We start from the raw sequence: 22,646 nt of genomic DNA on the forward strand, positions 1-22,646 counted from the left end.
TCTGGATTATTTGGACAAACAGTCCTGGAGGTTACCACTGCTATTTCATGCATTTCCCTCTCTAACCCGCCTTCCTACGTGAGAGTAATGGATTCCCAGGGCTTTGGATTCTGGTTTTGTTTTGGTCTTTGGAAGTTGGGCTGGCACTTTTTCAAATGAGATAGACCTTTAAAAGGAGCAGGGGAACAAGAAAGGAAACAAGGTGTGAAGGCGGCTACGAATAAAGCACACACTTTATTCACCGAGTAGTGGGGACAACAGCGACGCAGGACAGCGGCAGAGGGGTGGCAAGAGCTGATCTCAACAGGAGCGTGGAGCAGGTCGGGCATCAGAAGCACAGCAACGCGGGCCCAAGGGCCACCCCAGCCTCTGCACACTGGCACGTGGCGCTCAGGATGCCGACGGACACCCACTCGCTTTCACGGGGGACACGATACAGCTTTTCAACATTTATTCCAAATATTAGCTTTCATAACTCTGGAAGGGGAAGGAAGGCAGGAAGAACAGCCTGCCTTCCGACACTTGAAAAAAAAACTTCATTAAACCCAACTGAAAAATGAAAGAACTGCAAAAGCTTCAATGTAGGATTGTCTGCAACTCACAGAAACCACACACGTTATGACTTGAGGGGTCTGTAATTAACACCCCCAAAGAACAACAATCTTTTTTTATGTGGGGTAAAGAAACATACACGGGTACAATCACCACGTGGCTCACTGCCTTTCCACATGTTCATGTATACAGTCGGTCTCCTCTGCCTTTGCTGAACTGGCTCCAAAAGTGACTCACGGCATTGTCACTCTTGGGAGACACACTTTGGGGAGGAATTTTTATTTTATTTAATGATAACAATCACCACTCAGTTATACTAAGCATCAGAAAAGGTTGGATTTGTCTAATTCTGCTGCATACAGGTAAATTGTCTAGGAAGTTTCTTTCAGCTTAGACTGACCACCTCCCCCTTTCCTTTTGAGTTTGTCGTCAGTGAAACTTGCCCCAATGAAAAACACAAAGATCCATATGCAAAGCGTGTCTGTCACCATCTCCCTGCTGTTTCCTGGGCAGCAAATAGAAAGACAGTGATTTTTTTTTTTTTAATGCCAAAGTAAAAGTTTCTATTTCTCTCCTTACAACGTAGTCGGGTAGTCCCCTTCATGCACATCACCACTCGAAGATGGTGTCGTTACAAATCTCGAGCCTGAAATAATCTCTTTTTCTGGACAGAACATTCTTCAAAAGGGAGTCCTAATGAGTGAGCTTTAGGGCATCCTGATAAACACTCGGTTTATCAAAAGAAAATAATTTTTAAAGTCAAATAAAATCCAGGCTGGCCTAGGGAGTGCAGCTTAAACAGTGACTGGAAATACAGAAGAGGCGGTTTGCAAAGACCAAGCTTGCTTCAGAGGACGCAGAAGGGCTGATCGTCCTGTTGCCTTTCTGAACAGGCAGAAAGGGGGCTCTGCGAGCCCCAGCCTGGAAGGCCGCCTGCCCCTTCGGCACACAGGACAACACTGACACCACGTCTGCTTTAAAGAGGTTTTAGAAAGACCTACCTAGTCAAAAGAGTTCATTTGAATTATTAAACTTGCAAAAGCATATCTATTTTACATAATCATCTGAGAAACCATTCTTTAAAAAAAGGTGTTTGCATTAAAGAAATTAGGTGAAAAGTTTTATAAACGTTTCCAGCAAGACTTCTCCAAATAGAGTTGACTGTCATCACCAGATGGAGAGGGTGAGAGGTGGAAAGAGATATGTTCCAGCCTCACCTCGGAAGAGGACACTCAGCTTGGAAACAACAGAATTGGGAGAAGCAAGGAGACCAGAGGACATGAGAGACACTACCCATTTGCTTTTTGCACCTTATTACCCACTGACTCTAGTTTTTCTGTTCGAGGTTTCGGAGAACGGCTAGTTTATCTTTTGTTATGGAAGAAGTCACGTTAAGAACATTTCCTAACAAGCCCAAACCAAAATGGAGATAGATGCCTAGCTAGCTGCACAAGGTTCCAGATGTTCTGTGTATCCCGATGTCAGTCACACCAGAAGGCTAAATGGTATCCTGGCTTTTCTGGAAGGAACTTTAAAGGAAGCACTGACTTTCCTGTTGTCGTAGAGGCCTCTTCATGCCATCCGAGTGCTTCAAGAACCACAAGCCCAGTGCTCAAAAATGTAGCCCTTTCTGTCTGCACCGCGGAAGCCTGCCATGCGTACACTTCCTTTCCTGCAGTAAACAATCCTCATTAACTTGACTGTGTTAACCGGAATTTTTTAATGCAGGGAGGGGTTCAAGCAGGGAACACTGATTTCCTGTGCAGTGACCTGGACATTTTGGGGACAAGCATGCTGAGCCCAGTTCAACAAAACAGATGGGGCGTTGCAGCTCATTTATTCGATTTGGCAGTTGGGAGAACCAGGTTGTTTCGTGACCCATGCCTCCAGCTGGGGTCTTCCGCTGGGGAGGGAGTGGTGGGGAGCCCACTCTGCATGATGGTTTCCAGTGCCCCCCTCCTCAGAGCATAATTCTGTTGTGCTTGTAGCCAGGAGGCTACTGGCATTCACTGGCAATGCATTTTTGCAAGGTTTAAATTAGCTAATACACTTGATCTGGAAAGAGGCTTTTATCCTCCCAAGGTGAATGCAGAACTCAACTCAGAAGTTACAGGAAAAGTAGTCATTAGTGGGGACAAGTTTAGGGCTCAGTTCTTTAACAATCATGGCAATTTTTATGCCACTGGCATTTGATCTGCAAGTACATAGGTTATAACTCAATGGCCAGTGAAAAACACTGAGGGTCCTTTATTATCTCCATAATGAAAAAAACCCTCTCCTCCAGCTGAGCCCTAGGATCCACATGGCCATCCTTGTTTTTGAGTGTGGCAGGGAAAAACTGGGGATATACCGTAATATGCAGATTCTCCAAACTGCCCTGGGTGAGTGAACACACACACTCACACTTTGCTAGAGGGAAACAACGATTAGGACCCACAGGCGTTACGCTCAGGCTGCCGATGCATGAAGGTCAGAGTGAAGACGGGACAGTGGAAGGACTCAATGAAGCAAGACACAAAACTGCAGCTGCTGGCTTCACGCAAGGGAGGAGCTGGTCTCACGTCCACCTCATCAGAGCCGTCTGCTAAGCACGTTAGTAGGTCCAACACACACACACACACACGCACAACTTGTGAGAACAGTCCTCAAACATTCAGTGCCTAGCCCTGAAAGGACAGGCGAGTTTAGATGCCTTCGGGGAGAGCACAGAATACTACACAGCAATTGCCGTGCTCACGCAGCGCCCCGTCCCTGGAGTGCGTCACTAGTCAGGTCTGCGACACGAGCCCAGGCTATTCTGCTTGCTTTTTGCCACGAGTGTCAGCTACTAACCAATTCTAACGCTTGGTGCCAACAGGAAGAATTTCTGAGCTTTTGTCACTAGTGTGTAGGCAGGTGAATCCAAACTTTTCTCCTTTGGCTTTAAAACGGAGTTTAAATTCTTAAGCTGACCCCTTCCCCCAGAGCACACACATAAATGTGACAATCTCCTATGTTTTCTCCTTTGGCTTCAAACAGAGTTTAAATTCTTAAGCAGACCCCCAAAGCAGGAGAATAACTGTGACAACCTCCTACGTGTGACTCATGACCTGTTTTGAGTCACAGCCAGAGGCTTTCAGGAACCATGGTGCCGTCTTACGTGCAACTTTTGGCTCCAGTGTGAATCTTGTGTTGCTAAGTTTAAAGACTCTGGTGAGATGCTCTGAGGTCCACACACAGCCTGACCCTAGGTCTGCGGTCTTCAGTCTGATGCTCACTTGAGCTCCATCTCTTGTAGAATATGCTGGCTTCTAACCACCAACACCTTTCCACGAGGGACACAGTGTCAGGGATGCACTTAGCCTCACTGCTGATCTTTGTCTCGTGCACCAGTGCAAATGTCTCTTAGAAGCAGAATGGGACAAACATTTGAAGCAGGAGTGAAATTTATGAGCACGTGCAGATTCTTCAAACTGCCCTGGGTGAGTCAACACACACACACACACACACACACACAGACACACACACACAGACACACCAGGAAGTCAACACAGCCAGGAGAGAAAGCCGAAAAGGCCAAATTAAATCAGTTTGAGGCAATCTACCTTGGAGTTGCAGCGATTTCAAAGAGGAAAACGTATCTTCCCTTAGCCTAGCAATGAAAAGACCTTAAAAAACCCCGAATCAGTGAGGGCCTGATCTGATTTAGAGGAAGCCGGGCAGAGCAGAGGATGCTGGGCGGGAGAGCTTGCGTTGGGAGGACATGGAATTTTGGGGGTTTTTTTTGCCAAGACTGCTCTGGCCCTTGGGCAAAACTCATCTAACAGCATACAATGGGGCCAATCTGGAGACAATTTCCCCCTTTCCTTTCTTTGTAAAAGGGGAAGGGGTTAGACGGCTCCTGACGTTGCTGGGGAGGAAGAATGAAGCACACGTTCTGAACTAGGAAAGAGTGAAGGGAGAATTTTCATTCATGCCGTTTCTTCTCCTTCTCTTAATTTTTTTTTTTCGGTAACAGCTAAGCCATTTGCCCATCAGCTCTTAGCAAACAGTAGGGAACGAGGAGCTTATTAAAAATGACTTTGGCGGCTATTCAACCCACTCAGACAGAGCAGCCGGGGTCCTCGACTCGGATTTCCATCCTGCTAAAGCACAGGCAGAGCTGCCTAAGGCCGGTGAGGAAAGGCGTGTGCAAAGGCTGCTCCCCCACGATCTGTCCCTCTGGCTCTTCCTTCTCAGCCTCGGTGCTACAGAATAAATATATTCAGACTTTGGAATTATTACAACTGCTTTTTTTCCCATGCGGCATCCTAAGGGCACTTGCTGGCTCTTATCCACACAGTCAGCACTACGGTTGGACAACAGCTGAAGGAAGACAAAAGAAGGCGCTCCTATCGTGTACATCAGGTGATGTAAGAAGGTCACACGTGAACGCTACTGTTGAGTGAGGGAACACAGGCATCTCGACCCCGTTGCTTCTGGGCAGGTGTTGCCGTGGGTTGGCCCGCCATTTGGCTCGTGGGTGTTTTACTCGGATTTTCCCTTTTTGTTGTTGCCGAGGGACAGTAGTTTGCAAGTTCTCCAATCAAGTTTGGGCCTTAAAACAACAGCCTACGTGTCGCCGCCATTGTCAGTCCTTTTTCTAATTGCAGTCTCCGTGTGGGACCTAGAAGAGTTTTGCTTTTTTCTTCATGTCGTTGCGTCTCCAAAGAGGTAACTTGTCGAACTCCTGTATGGACATCCCAAAGATTTCCCGGAACACTTCAGGGGCTAAGTGGCGCTGCGGTGGGAGAAAAGAACACTGGTCAGTGCTAACGGCCACGTGGACGGCCTTGAGAGTTGCTCTCCAGTGTACAAGTGATCGCTGTGCAGGGCCAGGCAGAGTGACGGAAGAGGAGTTTACCCCTGAGGCTTCTTAGCAGGCACTGGGCCCAGCGGTTCCTTGCCTGGTCAGGCCAGGTGAGGCGCCCCGCCCACCCAACAAAAGAGCTGGTGGAGTGTCAAGGATTATCATAACAACACTGAGTGGTGATGGGGCGTGGGAAGGTGACTCGTTATGCCAGAGCTGACTCCACTTCAGGTTCTTGGGATGCTGAGAAGATGCAGGGAGAACGGACCAGAAAGCCAGAGAGAGACTTGCAGAGTGGTCCTTTGGGAGCCCCAGGGCTTTCTCCTGGCTCAGCAACAGGAGGGCAGGTGGCTGCTCGGTCTACTGAGGAGAACTTCAATCTGTTGTCCCTCTTAGAAAAGTTCTCTTAGGATAGTGGAGCATTTATTCTCTGCTCCAGACTGACTTCCTGTATAAACGTACTCCCTTTTGTCAGGGAAAAGTAATGATTCTTTATGAGACTGGCAGCCAGAGTTTTTCTTAATTAAAATCATTCAGGCGGAAAAGTACAAAGATCAGTCTTCCATGTCTAAGGAGGCCTTGGGTATGTGGGCCCAGGTAACCCTTCAGCATGGAATGTGGAAACCTGTCCAGGGCACACCTCTTCACCGAGCGTCCCCTCCCCTCTCTCAGTAAACTCCACCCTGACTCGAGGGAAAGATAAGGATCTGGGGGTATCTGAAGAGGGATGGAAACTCCATTCTACATCACGAGCCATAAATTTTGGCAACATCAAATTTCCAAAGAAAATGACTAAAATCATACTGTATCTCCTGGGTTTTTCTTCTGGATTTTGCCACCTATATTTTATGCTGATCTCCTAAATATAAATTTGGGTTTTCCTCCAAAGTTAGCTTAGTTCTACCTACAATATGAAGTAGATCCTTTTTATTTTTTTTCCTTAACTGGAATACTTCTTAGGGAAAGTTGGGGGAAATGCTCAAGACAGGACAGAATTTTTTTTTTTACCTCCAGCCTGGTTCTGTCCACGTCTCTTAGGATTTTGTTACGCCCTCTGTTGGTCACCATCAGCATTTCATATGGGAATATCTAAGAAGCAAAGAAAAACACCTCTTTTAGAAAACTGCCATCTATTTCATTAATAAGCAGAAACTACCTAAAGCCTAGGGAGCTTAAGATAGTGCTTCTAAGATACAGTAATTAGAGGACCTGAGTCATGGGTGTTCCTCACTCACGTTTCCCGTGGACAGGGGCAGAGTCCTGCACATTGCCAGCTGTGCTTTTAGAGGGCTTTGTTGAGTGAAAGAATACAACTTAGTATATATTGGGGATGAAAGTAAAATTAGAAGAGAACTGGATGTACAGGTACACATTTTATACAGCAGGACACCTTTGCAGGGCTCAACAAACCTGTTCCATGACCAGTTTAAGAGCCCAGGGAGCCAGGCAGCCCCAGAAGTAGTGTTCTGGTGGATGACATAAGTCCCAGTTATGGTCACCAGGGAGCACTGCCCTTGGACACCTCTGGAATCACAGGATGTTCTGGAGCTGGGGTGACCAACCATCCCAGTTTGCCCAGGACTGAGGCGGTTCCTAGGATGCAAGACTTTCAGTGCTAAAACTGAGAAAGTCACAGGCAAGCCGGGACAGCTGGTCACCCTCCCTGGAGTGGTCTGCAGCCGCTCCATGAAGCACTGTGCAGGCTTTGCCATGTCGGGGCAGGGGCTGAGTTAACCCTGAGGTCACAGGAGACAAATGCTGGTGCTTCAGTACGAACATCCAGAACCACAGCCAGGGAGGGCTTAAACCTGCTGACCTGGTCTGACAAAACCAGCAGAATGGAAAGATGCTTTGTGACACGGCTTGCCTAAGGCACTGGCCTGGAGCCAAGTGGTCCTCAACAGTGAGAGTGATGAAAAAGAGAGGAAATCAGATCTCTTTAGGGTTATGTCCCAGTTTCGTCCCTAGGTGAGAAGAAAGAGAGGAAGAGCCACACTTGCCTTTGGTTCCAACATGTTGGGCATGGAGACCCCCCGGTCCATTCTCATTGCAGGCATGTGGCCATCCGGGAGGGTCTGCAACAGAAAAGCCAGTTTCAGGAGGTGTACAGGGCGGCGTGGGGAGCTGAGGGAGAGCTCCAGGGGCTCCCCAACCTCCTGTTTGGTCTCAAATCCTCACTGTCACTTTACAGATATGGAGTTTTCAAAACGAGCTCCTTGCTGAACAAAAGCAGGGATACTAGGAATACTGCTCTTGTGAAATACAGTTAGAGAAAGATCCCGGCTTAATAACTATTGACCAATCCATGCATTTAGGCTCCAGGCATGAAAGTATATAGTACATTAAACAATCACCAAGTCTATGATTGTTTTTTAATTTTGATCTTATTTTTCTTGGCATTCCCCCCCCCCCTTTTCTTATTCTCCAACTTAATTTTACAAGATTAAGGTTCTAGGAAAAAAGGAATAGTACCAGAGCAGCTCTTTCCCATTGGCTAAGACAGGGGTTTCTTTTCATTTGCGACCACACAGCAGGGAGGACCTCGAGGGCTGAGTGGTTGTAACCAAGAGGAAACAACTGTACGTGTGCGGACCCTTGATGCTGGTCCACTTCCTCACAGAGAGGACTCTCCAAGGCCAGTGCAAGAGCGTCTCTGACACCTGGCCTGGCTCACGCCGTGTCCCCCAGGCCTGCAGGACCAGCCTGACCTGGGCACCAGGCATGCCTGCTCCTCACGACTCCTCACATCTGTGGACTAATGATTAGACGGATCAACCCAAATCAAGATCCTCTTGACAGAAACCCTTCCCGGGAGCAGCAGCATGTGTCTGGATTGGAAAACGGCTGTTTTGCTGGTGTGGCCAAGTCAAGAGAGACAGTGCTCCATACCTGGTAGTCTGGGAAGGAAAGAAAAAGAAAAATATCAGACGGGCAAGACCAGAGAAAAACATGGAGACATGAACAGAGACCACATCCTACTGCAATTCCCCAAACATTCCCCAACGAACCGCGCTCTGTCCCCACTCCAGGTCTCTGCACACACTGCCCGTCAGCCTCCCTGAAGCCAGGAAATGCCTGCCCTGGCTTCAGGGATCAGTTTAAACACTCCTGTCTCACGGAAGCTTTCCCCGACCCCCTGAAGGTGTCTCTCCCTTCTCTCTGCATCTCCAATCATAGCATTTATCACTCGGAGCCCCCGGCCCGCCCCTTCTCTCAGCCACATGCATTTTGAAGGCAGGCCCATGTCGTGCTTATCACTGTACTTCCAGGTATTTAATTGCATGCTCGGCACATAGTAAGAGCAACGAATGCCCTCCTCCAGACTCGCTTCTCAGGGTCTCCGTTCAGTAGAGATCCCCTGAGATTTTAATGACTGCCCTGGTAGCTCAGAGGACAGACGTGATCTGACTGCAGGATGTGACAGAGCCCAGCCAGTGTGCTGCGGCGGCAGGGCCACCCCTCCACGGGGGCCACCGTCAGCCCCCAGCAGGAGCCTCACCTCGCACTCCCCCGCTCACGTCCCCGTAGCTGTTGTACTGAGCGAAGTCTGTAGAAACAGGCTGAAACCAGGAAAAACACATGCTCAGCAAGCCTGCAGCACCGTACTTGGCTTGGAGTCAGGCGAAAGGGAAAAGGATACGTACAAAATCCTAATACATCTTCGCAAACTGAATTCCAGGGCCCTCACTGTTTTTCCTACGTATTTCTTCTATGAAATCTTTGTCTTTGGTCATGCGTCCAGTGCTCCTGCTCAGCAGGCCCTTGGTAAGCAAGTGTCTCTTGCTGATAAATAAAAGTACATGTCTCTACATCACAGCTACACAGTTACATTTTTTCAATGCTTTGTGGGAAGGGCGGTTGTTAACAAACTTTCCTGTTTCTTTTTTCCAGAGGAGATAATGGCTCAAGTAATTATTTTTTGCTTGACTGTAGAAATATTTGCCACACAATTAATCTAGTTTTCCCATTAACTTATCCAGGCTATTCTTTATCTAAAGTCAACTTCTCTTTCTCTCAGTAGAAATAACCTATTTCGCCTGTAGCTCAAAGTAATTTAGCAGCAGATCAGGGAGATGACAATTTTCACTATATTCCAACATTGCGATCATGCCGTCAGATGTATTCAGACAATATGTCAACACTTCAACCAGGACTGAAGAGGGAATAAACTCAGAAACAAGTAAGTGAGAAATCTTACCCGGTGAAGCCCATTTCTTCCATAGCCTGGGAGAGATGAGGTTTTAGACGACAGAGCATGTGAAGCTGAAAAAGGAAAAGGTAAAAAAGCAATTGTTAGGAACCAGAAGCCTAATTCTTTTATGAAATTGGCAGTGTATCTTCTACCTTGAAGAACAGAAGATTTAGGGAAAAAAATCCAAATAATATTGGGCTCAAATGTTCACAAAATGCCACTGTATTTGGGGGATGCTGGGATGAGTGGGCAGTGAAACTGTCCAGGAGGGGTGGGGGAGCGAGGAGTGCTCGGCATGCTTTATCTCTGAATCCTCAACACAACCCTCAGGACGCTGGTATTATTTCCATTCTACAGGAGAAGAAACGGGGGCTAAGAGAAGTGGACTGCTGTATAAACATCTGAACGATGATTTGAGCCCGGGGCTAGTGGATGCACAGGCCCAAGCTCCAATCAGTAGGGCAGTGATAACTAACATGCCAACGTAAGCCAACATGCAAGTTATAAGACCTACTGGCCAACTGCAGCTGGATTCCTGGGAGACCTGGGACAGGGTGTCCCACTGATCAACCATGTGGACGCCTAGTAAGCTGCCAGGCTTTGGCGGGGGGGCAGACCTGGGCTTGAATTCAGGCTCTCTCTGCAACTTAACACCTCTGCCTCTTTGGGCATGATACTGCATCAAAGTCTTCATTTCTTGACCCACGTGGATATAGTGCTATTTATTCTTAATGGAACAGAACTGCAGAATTAGGAGTAACTCTAAAGATCAGTAAACTACTCAATCCAGGATCAATGGCAGTGAGGCATCTGTGAGAGGTAGCAGGGCATGCCAGCTAAAAGTGCGGGCTCTTAGTTCTGGTAGTTGTTAACAGTGCGGATGTAAGTGACTTAAAGTTCCTTTTACTTGTCCCCTGATCTACAAAATGGAGATAATAATAATATCATCTACTTAATTGGTATGTTGTGAAGATTAAATGAAATAATGTTTAGCAGAAGTGTTTGCATAGTAAACACTAACCACATGTTTAAAGGAAGCCTCAGGAGAGAAAATTACGTGCTAGTTCAGCACACGGGAGAAGAAATCCTGTGAGATAAGATAACTGGCTTATGATAGGTATGAGCAGGAGGATATATACTGACAGACGATTTCAGCTCAGTATATAATAATCTCCTTCAAAAGTATCAGAAATAACACTGTTAGCTCTCAGCTCTCATACTGAATACATGAATATAAATTCATAATGCTTAGAAAATATTGTTCATGCTATCTACAGTTAAAAAGCATCTTGTTCTCTATAAGGATTTCCTTTTTGCTGCTTCCCTTTGAGATGTATGTTCTAGAAGGGAGACCCAGCACAAGGGAACTGATTGGTTCTTGAGACCCTCCAAGGGCTCCCGCATTTCCAGCAGGAAGGAAACACACATTTAAGGAAGAGCCATGTCCAACTCTTCAGCTAAGCTGACCATGAAGTAGGATTTCCACGCTTCCCTTCCTGTGGAACACGCTGCAGGTCCCACCAGACGTGGCCCTGCCCCTCCTGGAACAGGCAAGGCAGGCTCCCGGCTCAGGGCAGGCGGTGGGTCTGGGCTCACCTGAGTTGATGGGGGAATCGTAGCGACTGGCTGCCAGGGCAGCCCTCTCCCGGCTCTCCCTCTCCTTCTCCATCTCTTCCTTCAGTATCAACTGGCCCAGGCCTGAGTTGAGCTATTCACAAAGAACAGGAGAATGAAAGTGAAGCCTGCCATTACTCCCAGCAAACTGCAGCTTCCTTTTAGGAGATCCTGCAAGAAGTTCCTGACTCTGGAGAGGCCAGATGCCGAGAGTCCCAGCGCCTGATGGTTCCCGAAAAGCTCAGCCTGGTTTTGGACAATGAACCTCTCTTAGCCCTTCCAATGTCAAGGTTCTGTTGTCCTAAGCCAGGCGCCACGTCAGAGGAACGTTCTCCTTTGCCCTCCCCCAAAGTGCCAGCAGGTAAACTCAGGGGGCAATGCGTGTGTGCGTGCGGATTCTCGATGTGGGAAGGGCAGATTGGGGATAGCAGCCTTTAAAAAGATATCACAGATTAGTTTAAAAACAAGGGGGAAAAAAGTAATGCATGCTCTTTGTACAGGTTTTAGAAAATCCAGAAGGAAAGAAGAATAGCTCATAGTCTACCACTCAGAGATGAACGCCATTTACATTTTGATTTTATACATCCAGTATTTTTCTATGCACATATTACACAAAACTGAGATCATACAATAAGTGCAACTTTGTATCCTTTCCCTCAAGTAACTAGTATCTTGTGTGTTTCCCACGTGATTAAGCATCGCTGGAAAACGTCATTTGAAGGGATTCATCAGTCCCTTTTTGGTAAGAGAACTGACTCTCCCCCCCACCCCAGTCTGTAATTGACTATCCCTCTTTTGATCTTCTGGGATGCTGCGGGCTCATGCTAAAGATGAGGGGGTATAATGAGGGTGTCTTGGGGAGAGTCCATTTTATCCCCTCTCCTGGCCCAGATATACACACAAGGTCCTGTGAGTCCTGAGCACCACACTGAGTATGCCACACAGGGTCTTACTCTGCTCACAAAAGCCCAAACATTCCGCGTCTCTCTGACCTCCAGCCTCCAAGTCATCTCTTCCAGAACCTACCAAGTATTCTGCCTTATATAGTCACTGGATGCCCGTCCTGTCTTGCCTACTGGACCATAAGCCCTTGAGGGCTGGGACCACTTCTTGCTCATTTTGGTGGCTCCACCTGTAGGAGTCATTCAAAAACACAGATTGGTGGAACAGAATGGAAGACTGCAGCAAAGTAGTTTAAGGACAAACCTTCATTAATTGTTCTTCTTGAAGCTGCCGGCGTCTCAGAAGCTCCTCATCGTCTTCCTCTCTGCCACTAGATCTGCGTCTCGTGTCAGCTCCTAATTCCACAGCAAAGACAACTGCTCACATTAGCTCCCCTGGCAAGAAGACCTTAAGAGACTTGTCCACCTGTGCTCAACTTGTCAGGCTGGCAAAGTCAGGAGTGGCCTTTAACATTTGTGAATAATACAAAGGAAAAAAAGCACCCTCTGACCCATCAGTACCCCTGGCTGGTTGTTTCTTGAGACAACGGGCACCATTTGACAAGCCAGTCCAATGTGCGATTCAGTATGTGTGACTTCTGCCCACCCCTGGCAATCTGATATGCTCATTTAGAGCTCGGCTTGCCATTATGACTGGGTCCAAGTCATTCCACTGGCCACTGGTCAGAGCGTTCGTAGTGGCTGGGAGGGGCCTCTACAGTTATTATTTTGATGTCCTTGAGGTCAACGTGCAGAGAGAGAGGAATCCAAATTCATCTAGATCCCATCAAATAGGTAAGGTCGTCAGTCTATTGTGACGAGTTTTTAAATCTTTTTTTTTTTTAACATTTATGAGTTTTAAAATCTTGTAGTTTTCTTTTTCTGAATATTTAGGCTTGTCACCACACTATGACCCTGTCTTCTACCCTCAATAAATCCACTAAGAAGCATGCTTTTTATTTTTAAGGGATGGGTCTCTAATGTTTCCTTGCCCTCAGTTTTTTGGAAAATGGTCACAAAAGAGTTTTAAACTAATGGTTCAATAAAAAAGTGTTAATACAGCTAAAAAAGTAACTTTTCGGTATAATATAGCAGATCATGTATGCTTTTTAAGCTTCCTGGAAAAGGAGACTTGGGGAATGGAAAGGAGGAATCTATCTGTCTGAATGGTTGGAAAAATCAAGATAATTACTGTTTTTCCTAAATTGCTTTGGATTAATTTGGCTGTGGGAGGAAACAGGAAAGCTTGCTAATCTAATCAAAATAAACTTTAAACTAATAGCCTCAGCTTTTATCATTTTGATTAATGGACCAGAAGTGTTCTTCATTCCGAAACCCCAAAGAGCTTTAAACTATTTAGTGATGATTGTTGATAACAACAGAATGTTAATTCTCCCTCAAAGTTTAGCTGTTTTAAGTGTCCCCACTCAGCAACAATGACTGGACCCAGAAACCTAAGTGGCCCCAAGAACTGCCCGGAGGACATGGACCGGCACAAAAAAAAGCTGATGATTGATTTTTAGTTTCTAAAATCATAAACATCACTCTGAATTTCGTCTTTTTAACCTACACTAATAAAAATTAATACATAAGTTTACAAGAATTAGATACATCTTAAGTCAACATAATGTATAGAATACTTGGGAATAATGAACCTGGGAGGTAGATGTTCCTTCAACTATTTCTAGAAATACAAATTGCTTTAAAATTCGCTTATATTGCTTGTAAAAGTTATTTCAAAAATAACTTGATGAAGAAAATTTGGGAATTTTGGAAAACTGAAGGCCTTTTAGGTTGTCAACAGAAATGTGACTAAGACAGTCATATCTTTATAAAGCTGACTCACTAAAATTTCAGTATTACCTTCTGAGTTTGCTAATACCACTTTCTAGAGTCAAGTGATTTCACTATTGACAAAACAGTGAAGACACAGACAATTCTAAAGCATAAATGTGTGGTTCAAATGAAATGAATGGAACAGCTCAAATGCGACATTTTAGCACAGAAGTCATGGAAATGAGAGATGTGAAATCATGTAACTTTACGTGAGTAATACTTCAGAACACCCACTTAGTAATGGAGAACGTGATCAGGCAAGAAAAGTGAAGTGCTTCAGAGTTAAGACTGGTTGTTAAGAGAACTGTAATTACAACCCAGAAATCGTCTAAAACAAATTTAAACGAAGGAAGTCTCGCTTCTGTGGACACTCAGTAAATCCACCCACTATACTCCAATCATATAGAACAATGTTCTTGGCAGGAGGCTTCGATTCAACTACATTCAAGAGTTACCGATTTTACAATAATAACTGAGAGCCCACACAAATCATCCGTTTTAGACCAGTTCTGCACCTCACAGGCCTGGGTTAGCACAAGGCTCTGGGGGTTGGGTTTTTGTAACTTTGAAGTATTTTGCACACACGTTAAATACTACGTTAGTTCTTCTCACTGTTCTACCTCTGGGTCATAGTTTTCTTAAAAACCTTCACCCTAGGACACATTCCCTTGCATATTTTTAAGCATTTTATTTTGAGATCTCCTAGCAACCTGTCCATTTGGCTTAGCTGCAACAGTCGCATACCTACGGCGGCAAGTGAGGGGGGACCAGGCCAGTGGTCCGTCTCAATCTTTGGTATCTCGCTGGGGTCTGGAGCCTGGGCTGCTGGGAACTTGGAAAACTTGATGATGTCTTCTGAAGACTTGCTCTGGGCTGCCAGGGCAGCTGCATCTGGATGGGAATCAGGGCAGCTTAGCTAGTGGTCTGCAAGGCCATGGTGGTACAACCCTCTTACATAGTATTCTGGTCCTCTGGTAAAAGTATTCCCTCCAGAAAGCTGTTTGCCACCATTATCAACTGTCCAGTCACTAAGCAGTGCCTAGTGACAACTCATTCTCCTCGTGTTCTGCCAGAAGCAAAGCTTCATCCTATTATCTGTTCTCCAGCTGAAAACCATGTTCTGGAGCTGTGGTGTCCAATACCAGCTCTAGCCACATGTGGCTATGGACATTGAAATAAGTACAATTACATAAAACAAAATGATTGAACTTTAAATTCAGTTCTTCAGTTGTACTAGCCACATTTTATGTGACCAATAGCCATGTGTGATTAGCCGCTACTGTATTGGGCAGCATAATTAGAGAACATTTCCATCATCATAGAAAGTTCCACTGGACAATACTCTTCTAGAGCAATTAGAAATATGAATTAGTAATTTGCAATAAAAGAGATAAGTGAAAAGCATGACACTGTCATTTGTCTGTAAGTGTGAATCAGAAGAGAGCTGACTGGTTTTGTATCTTGTGGCTTCTTAGCCACAAGAATATTGGTCCAGTTCACTTTAATTCTTGCACATTGTGTATGTGTCCTTGAGTCCTAGGAGAAACGGGAGCGGGAATATTCACGGCCAGCTTGCAAGAATTTAGCACTGAGACCTAGGTTTGCTGTACCCACTCACTGTTTTGTTCAAGGGTCTGCACGTACAGATGAGTCACCCAACTTTAAAACAACAAAAGCCAGACTAGGAGCAGCATTTGTTCACAGAGATCTTAACAGCTATGCTTACAGGACGAGTCCTTGACTTAGGGCCCCTAATCTAATCACAGCAACACAGCAAAACAAGCCAGGTTAAATGCTCAATCACTGATGCCAGCTAATTTTGCAAACTGACCTGGGATGCTACTAAACATTTCAAAATATATTTACAATGCTTTAAATAAAACTTGCTGCCCCTCACCCCTCCTACCCTTGGGCTCACAGATTTGTAAATCTGGAAGTAACTCTGAATCTTCAGCTCTAATTCCCCACTTTTTTGTAACTTTCTGGATCTCAGTTTGCTTAAGTAACTCGACTGAGGTCACCACATGTGAGAATAAGGGGTAAATTCTCAGCTAGGCATGGAACAGTGTTTTTCTGAAACTCTAACCTCATGAGAAAAAAGAAAATCCAGTTTGGAAAACACTGCATTCTATATTCTGTTCTTCCAGAAGGACAAAATGTGTCAGCATATTAAAGACCAAGCAGTGTGACTTTACGTCTAGCATTTTCCAAACGCACAGGGCACAGCCACCCAGTGTTGGTATGACGTTTGTTTCTGTCACACAGAACTGCTCTTTTTGCAGGATGTCCTCTGGGATGTGCCTCTCTGGCTGTGCTCATCTTAATCACAACAGATTGAAAGAAAGTAAAGACTAAAGTCAAAGTCAATTTCACAAAAAGAAGCCAATGAAATATATAACCTAACATTGTCTAATCTCTTTAAATCTTAGCTACTTGACTATTTTTGTTTAGAGAGGTAGGGTCTTAGGGAGAGCTTTTAGTATTAAAGAAAAAAAGTCCCTAAACTGATAAATCAAATCATATTCTTAAATTTCAAAACAAAGCAGGACTTCAAACAGTACTTACGCATTAGAATTGGTGAAGTCAGTAAACATTCACATGTTAATGAGTGGGTGAGAAGACATTAAACCATAAAAAAGCAAACAAAAACAATGTTAACAAACTTAAAAAAGCAAGCACAGGGTGTAATCTCTTTAAAAAAAAACACACAGATGAAGAAAAATAAAAAGACAGTTCTAGAACTATTACAATACATACATTCTCTTTTTTATCCCCTAGGATGCTGGCCTAAAATTTTTTCCTTTTTGCATTTTCAACTTTGCTTTTTATGTCATCCTCGGCCTTCAGGACACATGAATATCAACTGGATTCTAAAGGCAGCCTTCAAATTTCCAGGAACAATTTGCATATAATTTTCTGAAATCACCTGAAGACCAGTCTTGGCTTTCTAGCCACTCACAAAGATTTGTAACGGCTGAATCTATAAGAGACCCATTGTGGTGGAGGGAAATGGGATTTACAAACAGTAATGCGATTTCCTGGGTTTAAAAGTTCTATATTCCCCGAAGAGAAAAACACAACTATCAGTTCACATCAGCGGATCTTAGTTAGCAAGGATTTCGGAGACAAGCTGGCCTAATGCCCTGGTTCCTGCAGACAAGAAAACTGAGGGACAGAGATTACGTCTGGGCTATCCCAGAGACTTTTAGGTGAAGAGCTGGGACGCAGCCTAGGACCTCTGTCTCAGCGTGTGTCCCGGCCGCTCCACCACAGGGCACAGACTCTGCACACCCCACCAGAAACTGGGGAACTGGACAGTCGGGTTGGTATAGGCTCGATCAAATTCACTTTTTAGATAGCTGGCTATCACTGGTTTTAATTAGTTACACTAACTGCAAGCTCATCAAAATTATTATTGAGGTTGGTGGAATTATTTGATGCCCTCCAAAAAAGTCTGGTAAGGGGTCTGTGGATTATTTTATGTGACCAGGACTTCCCCCTTCTCTCTGAGTGAAGTGACACCTGGTTTAGTGGGCTCAGAAATGGCTAGACGCTTCCTAACCAAGCAAAGTGTTCTCTATCCGCAAAAACCAATTTCATGATATTTGCGTCTTAGGAGACCATCAAGGCGTAACACGCTGGGCGCCCCAGTTTGATTCTCAAAAGCAGCAGCAGGTGGGCCTTTCAGAGGACACAGACAGTTGGGCTGACATTGCTACTTAAACGCTACGCGGAGGAAAGAGGGGTTTACCATGCTGTTTGTAGATGGGTGGTTTTCGGTAAATGTTGATCCCTTGATCTGTGGAAATGAAAAGCAAAGATGAGTGATTATGGGAACCTATTCAGCGATGGGGAAAACAGATCAACCAAGAGGCAAACCAAACTGAAGACTCTTGAACAAAAATAACCCAGAAGGTTGACTTGTATTACAAGGATTGAGGTTATTGGAAGAAGAGATTACAGGAACGAGCCAATTACTATTAGACACGTCATATGGAATCCTTTGTAATACATCTTAGGTTATAGAGAGATGTCATTCACTCATGAGCCATTTATTTCAAATACACGCTTCACTAAAAGTGGGGTTAAAACAGGAAGAAATGGAAGCAGTGGAGATACTGTCATGGTGAGGACAACGTAACCAGTTTGGAGAAAATCCCCAAATTGCTACCGTCTAGAAATTGAGCTCCCAGTTGAGACCAGTGGCTCAATTTACTTTTAAACTAATGAGTGGAAGAGTGGAAAGCAATGCAGTAAAATGAAGAGAATCTTTTTGTAAAACATAGACACAGTTTTTATGTGCAAGGCTAGTCTGATGTGCTGACAGGATGCTCGACAAAATCCTAATTTGCATAGGCCAAATTTTAAAAAGAAAGAAGAAAGGAGATGCCAAATCTTGTTTATATATTTATGTAGGACCCCATTTGATTATGATACCATTTCACTTTGATTGGATCACAAATCCTCCAGAAATGTCAAAAGGTTTGTTTCCCCAGAATCTTGGGCACTGTATCTTGGGGCTTTATTTATGCAAAAACGTCACAAATGTACCAACTTGATTTTCAAGGTTCGATGAAACTTAAAAAAAAAAGGCAGTCCTATCTCAGTGGTAGGAATCCCACTAAACTTTCCTTTATTTTATTAGGTAAGCTTGGAACGCATAAGAGAAGAACTACTAGTCTCCAAGTATGTATGCTAACATGAACACAGTAGGCAAATTATTAAACCACTTGCAGTAGCTAAAAGCACTAGAACAATCTACTTCTGATGGAAAAATAATGTCATGACTTCTGATGGCCCATCTTCTCCTCACATACTGAGCTGACCCCAAACATTAAGACATTGATGGGTTCTGATTTTTCCAGTTCCTGATAGCAAATTGCTATTTGTACCATGACAGCAAAGCTTATAAGCACCAAGCCTAAATTGCAAGATATCTCTGTGGGCTACGGAGTGGGTTGGTTAGTTAGTTGGACACTGAAGAAAGACCATCCATCCAACTGACCCAATTTTACAGCTCTCTGAAGAGTCCACAGAAAGAATCTCCACACTGGAGACAAACAGATAAAGTAAAAGTACCCTTAAGAGTGCTGTGGTTCAGCCTTTAGGATGAGAAAACAAATAGACTATCATTGTGATAATTAGTCAAACCACAGACTGGTTTCTTCAAAGGTACTAACATAAGAGTAAAATTAAAATTTTAGTACAACAAAACGAAACAAAGCAACTCAACCCTCACTCCTTCAACCCTCTGCCTCCCACCTCCCCCCCTTTAAAAACGTTTGAGAAAACTTAAAGCTCCAATACAATCCTAGTATTTCACACACAAAACTTTTGAAAGGCCCCTGGGTCAGATCCTGCAATTTAGGGTTTGTTGACCGTGTGCATCTTAATGAGCAGAGTATGAAGAGATGGAGACGAGACAGAGGTGACAAGCCTACATTCTACACGGTGACAGGACACCAAGACACAGACCGTGTCAGCTCCTACCTGGAACATGGAAATGTTTAGGGGCCTGAGCGTAAGTTGGAGTTAGAGGGCGGCTGTCCGGCCGGTAGGGGAGAGGGGAGTTCCGGCCGCTGGATGGCTCATTGCCTCCAATGAGAAGAATGGAGAAAACAAAATGAGAGAAGGGAGAGCAAGAAAGAAAACAAAGCAAGCATAATAAGAAACTCAAAACAACAAACCGGAAGGAGGTACATCAAAAAAAAGAAACCAAAGAAACAAACTCAATTCATCAGCTTGGCTCACAAAGGTGACTGGTATAAGGTTGAATTTTCCAAAGGAGAGATTTGAGTTTGAGCGGAGCTAGGTTCCAAGCAGCTAGCAGTAAGAAGCATCATTCCAATGGCATGCGGTTGAAGGCTGTGAGCTGGCAGCAAACTGATTAGATGGAAAGTACACTGAAAGGAACGGAGAGTCACTTGCTCATGACTCAGGGTCAGTCGTCAGGTGGTTACATCCCAAGCACGTAGAGGGGTGGGATGCGCAAACCCAAATACAGTCACTTCCAGGCATGACGGCAGAGGCTGGCAACCGGAATCTATTTCTCTGAGCGGAAGGTCAAGTCTGGGAACCTGTGTGGTCACCTGGTCCTTCCCCTGAGCAACACAAAGTGCTTTCATTGCAGCCTGTGTTTCTGTTTCCTCACTTTGAAATACACATGATAGAGTCAGACCCCTTTTTTCTAGGTCCTTTGGGACCACATATACCTGTCTCCATCTTTTTCTTCAAAGACAAGGCTCCACCCAGTCTAACAATTCCATTAATGAGACATTTACTGAACACCTACTGGTGGCTGGGTGGTGAGCTCGGACTGAGGTCAAGTAGATGAATGAGATGCAGTGCTCACTGTCTACCAAAAGAGACAGACTTATACCAAGTAAGGTTATGGAACACCAGATAAGTGCTTGCTCAGGGGTACACAAAAAATTCTATGAAACTCAGATGAAGGTGCCATTGATTTTTCAGAAAGGCCACAGAAAGATGCTAGAATTGAGTTGGTCGCTGAAGAGTAAGCTCACCAGGTGGGGGGTAGCTAGAGGGGTGAGAAGGGCCGGGTTCTGGAGAGCTGGACCACCACAGGGGAGGGCGGGCCACTGGGGCATGGGAGCAGCAGGACAGACCTCTGTGGCGGGACAGCATGGTATTCTTGGAGGAGGGAACGAGGATGAGGCTGGGAAGGACCGCGGGGCTCGGCTGCAAAAGCCGTGAGAACCACCACCACAGCCTCCATCACTCCCTTCTGAGAACTGCAAGGGTCAACTGAGGCAAAACTGGAAAGCGATCAGCTCCACCCTTACTGTCCTCGGTCCCCACGACTGAGCAAACATCCACCCCAAGAATACACCAGAAGATACAGGACTATCAAAAGTTCATGAATTAGTAATGTAACTTTTTAATGATTGAATTGTAAGGATTCTTTACATATTCTGGACACAAGTCCCTTATCAGATATATGCTTTAAAATATTTTCTCCCATCCTGTGTGTTGTCTTTTACTTTCCTGATAGTGTCCTTTGAAGCATAGAAGCTTTAAATTTTAATAGTCAATTTATCTATCAATTAAGGCTAACAATTTAAAATAAATCATAGATCTTCAGAGAACAGAGCAAGAAACAATTTTCTTTTTTTACTTTGTCTTATAAATTTAATTTTAATTGAGATATAATTGACATATAACATTGTGTTAGTTTTAGGTGTTCAAGGGCCAATTTCTTCAAGTAAGTCAAACTGTTCTAAATCTGGCCAGCAATACATGAAAGATGTCAATTGCTGGAGTTTCAAAATAACATGTTTAATAGAGTTTTAATTTTTCAATATGTATAGTTTTAGGTAAGCAGGGCACAGATCTGTATCACATGGGCAGTAAGATATTCTGAACATGAGAACTGAATGTGTTATTGTCTCCAATTTACATTCCAGGTTTTTGGTTATCGTGTTCTGAAACTTTAGTCCTTTTTTTTTTTAAAGAGTCAGTTTAGCATCTAGCTCCCAACATATTACAATGTTGACTTTACTAAAGTCAGATATTAGCTCCCAAGAGGTTATGAAGCTTCACCCCAAACCACTGATTTATTTAAAAGCTCATTGAAAAAAAAATGTTATCTCATTTATTACCCCTCTCCTAAAGAGAAATAACCAGCTCCTGCCTGAAAAAAATGAGAATAAGAAAACATAGGCAGAGGCAAACAGGGAAGGAAGAACATAGTTTATGTTTAGAAGGAAACCCTGTTTTAAACCTCAGGCTGAATTAGAACTAGGTCTCGTCTATCTTTGTGGGTTCTGCCCAGTGCCTGGCCAAGAATAAGTGCTTAATAAATGCCTGTGAAGGAATGGTTGAAGTGGGCCAGCTAATTAATTCTACAGTGATTGATGGCCTAACTTAGTAAATGCCACCCTGGGACCACCCATCAGCTTTCTCTTAGTTGAAGGCAGCCAGGTGCTAACACACGGCAATGGGAACCTGGAATCATGATAGCACCACTTTTTTTTTAAAGTAACTTTCCCATTAGAGCTGATCCTCAATAACTCCAATTTAATTGTTTCACTGCAGAGGAATGAGTCACTCCCACAAACGTTAGAAATGATTTCCAAGAGTAATCCATCAGGGAAAAACAGAACAACTCTTGTGGGCTCATCTCAAAGGAGGTTCTAGAGAGACTCGACTTTCTGGCTTCATTTGCATTTGTCTTTTGAAGACTCAATGTTTCCTGAGCACTGACTGCTACTGCTCCGGAACCACACTGCTCCCTGCCCTTAATCCTGCCCGTCTCCCCTTCCTGGACTTCTAGAGCATCTGAGTTTTCAGGGAAATGTTCTCACAGGTTTTGGTTATAAAATTCAATCAGAAGAAACTCCATTCAGTTTGTTTGGATAATTATTAGCCAGTGTTATGCATGCTGCGTATATGGGACACCAAGGTTTAAGGTCATTAGAATTCACATTTGCCCGAGTATTAAAAACTTTCTAGCATTCATAAGCTCTGCTGGCGAGTGGCAGTAGGAACCCATCACTTCTATGGCTGACGGCTCTCAAAGGCTATGGAGTGACTGTCTGAATTCTGGCTGAACATTGTCTCCAGTTGGGCAGAGTTCTTTATTGGGCAGCATGTCTTCAGCAACCACTGACCTTTCCTGTTGCTAGAAAAAACACCAGTGTGTTCAAGTCTTTGTAAATAGATT

The 22,646-nt window shown here is 44.5% G+C and overlaps 1 protein-coding gene across 6 annotated transcripts in view; it reads right to left on the reverse strand.

Annotated features, from left to right (window-relative positions):
* Nucleotides 1–215: 215 nt before the first annotated feature.
* Nucleotides 216–22,646, reverse strand: part of ABLIM1 (actin binding LIM protein 1) — a 278,222-nt gene continuing 255,791 nt past the window's right edge. For 3 of the 6 annotated variants that reach the window (XR_012077601.1, XR_012077599.1, XR_012077603.1), the window contains exons 13-20: nt 17,715–17,762; nt 14,708–14,854; nt 12,393–12,484; nt 11,169–11,280; nt 9,579–9,643; nt 8,880–8,940; nt 8,089–8,277; nt 7,381–7,455 (exon numbers count right to left, since the gene is read on the reverse strand). Coding sequence is in view for 1 of the 6 variants with exons in the window: in XM_072971942.1 (XP_072828043.1) it covers nt 5,198–5,311; nt 6,389–6,469; nt 7,381–7,455; nt 8,270–8,277; nt 8,880–8,940; nt 9,579–9,643; nt 11,169–11,280; nt 12,393–12,484; nt 14,708–14,854; nt 17,715–17,762; nt 19,454–19,558 (908 nt within the window). In the remaining 5 variants the exon portion in view is untranslated. Of the gene's footprint in view, nt 5,312–6,388; nt 6,470–7,380; nt 7,456–8,088; nt 8,278–8,879; nt 8,941–9,578; nt 9,644–11,168; nt 11,281–12,392; nt 12,485–14,707; nt 14,855–17,714; nt 17,763–19,453; nt 19,559–22,646 lie in introns of those variants that run through there. The other 3 variants (XM_072971942.1, XR_012077600.1, XR_012077602.1) reach the window with 3 other exon arrangements.

Source organism: Vicugna pacos, chromosome 11 (assembly GCF_048564905.1).
Source record: "Vicugna pacos chromosome 11, VicPac4, whole genome shotgun sequence".
NCBI lineage: Eukaryota > Metazoa > Chordata > Mammalia > Artiodactyla > Camelidae > Vicugna > Vicugna pacos.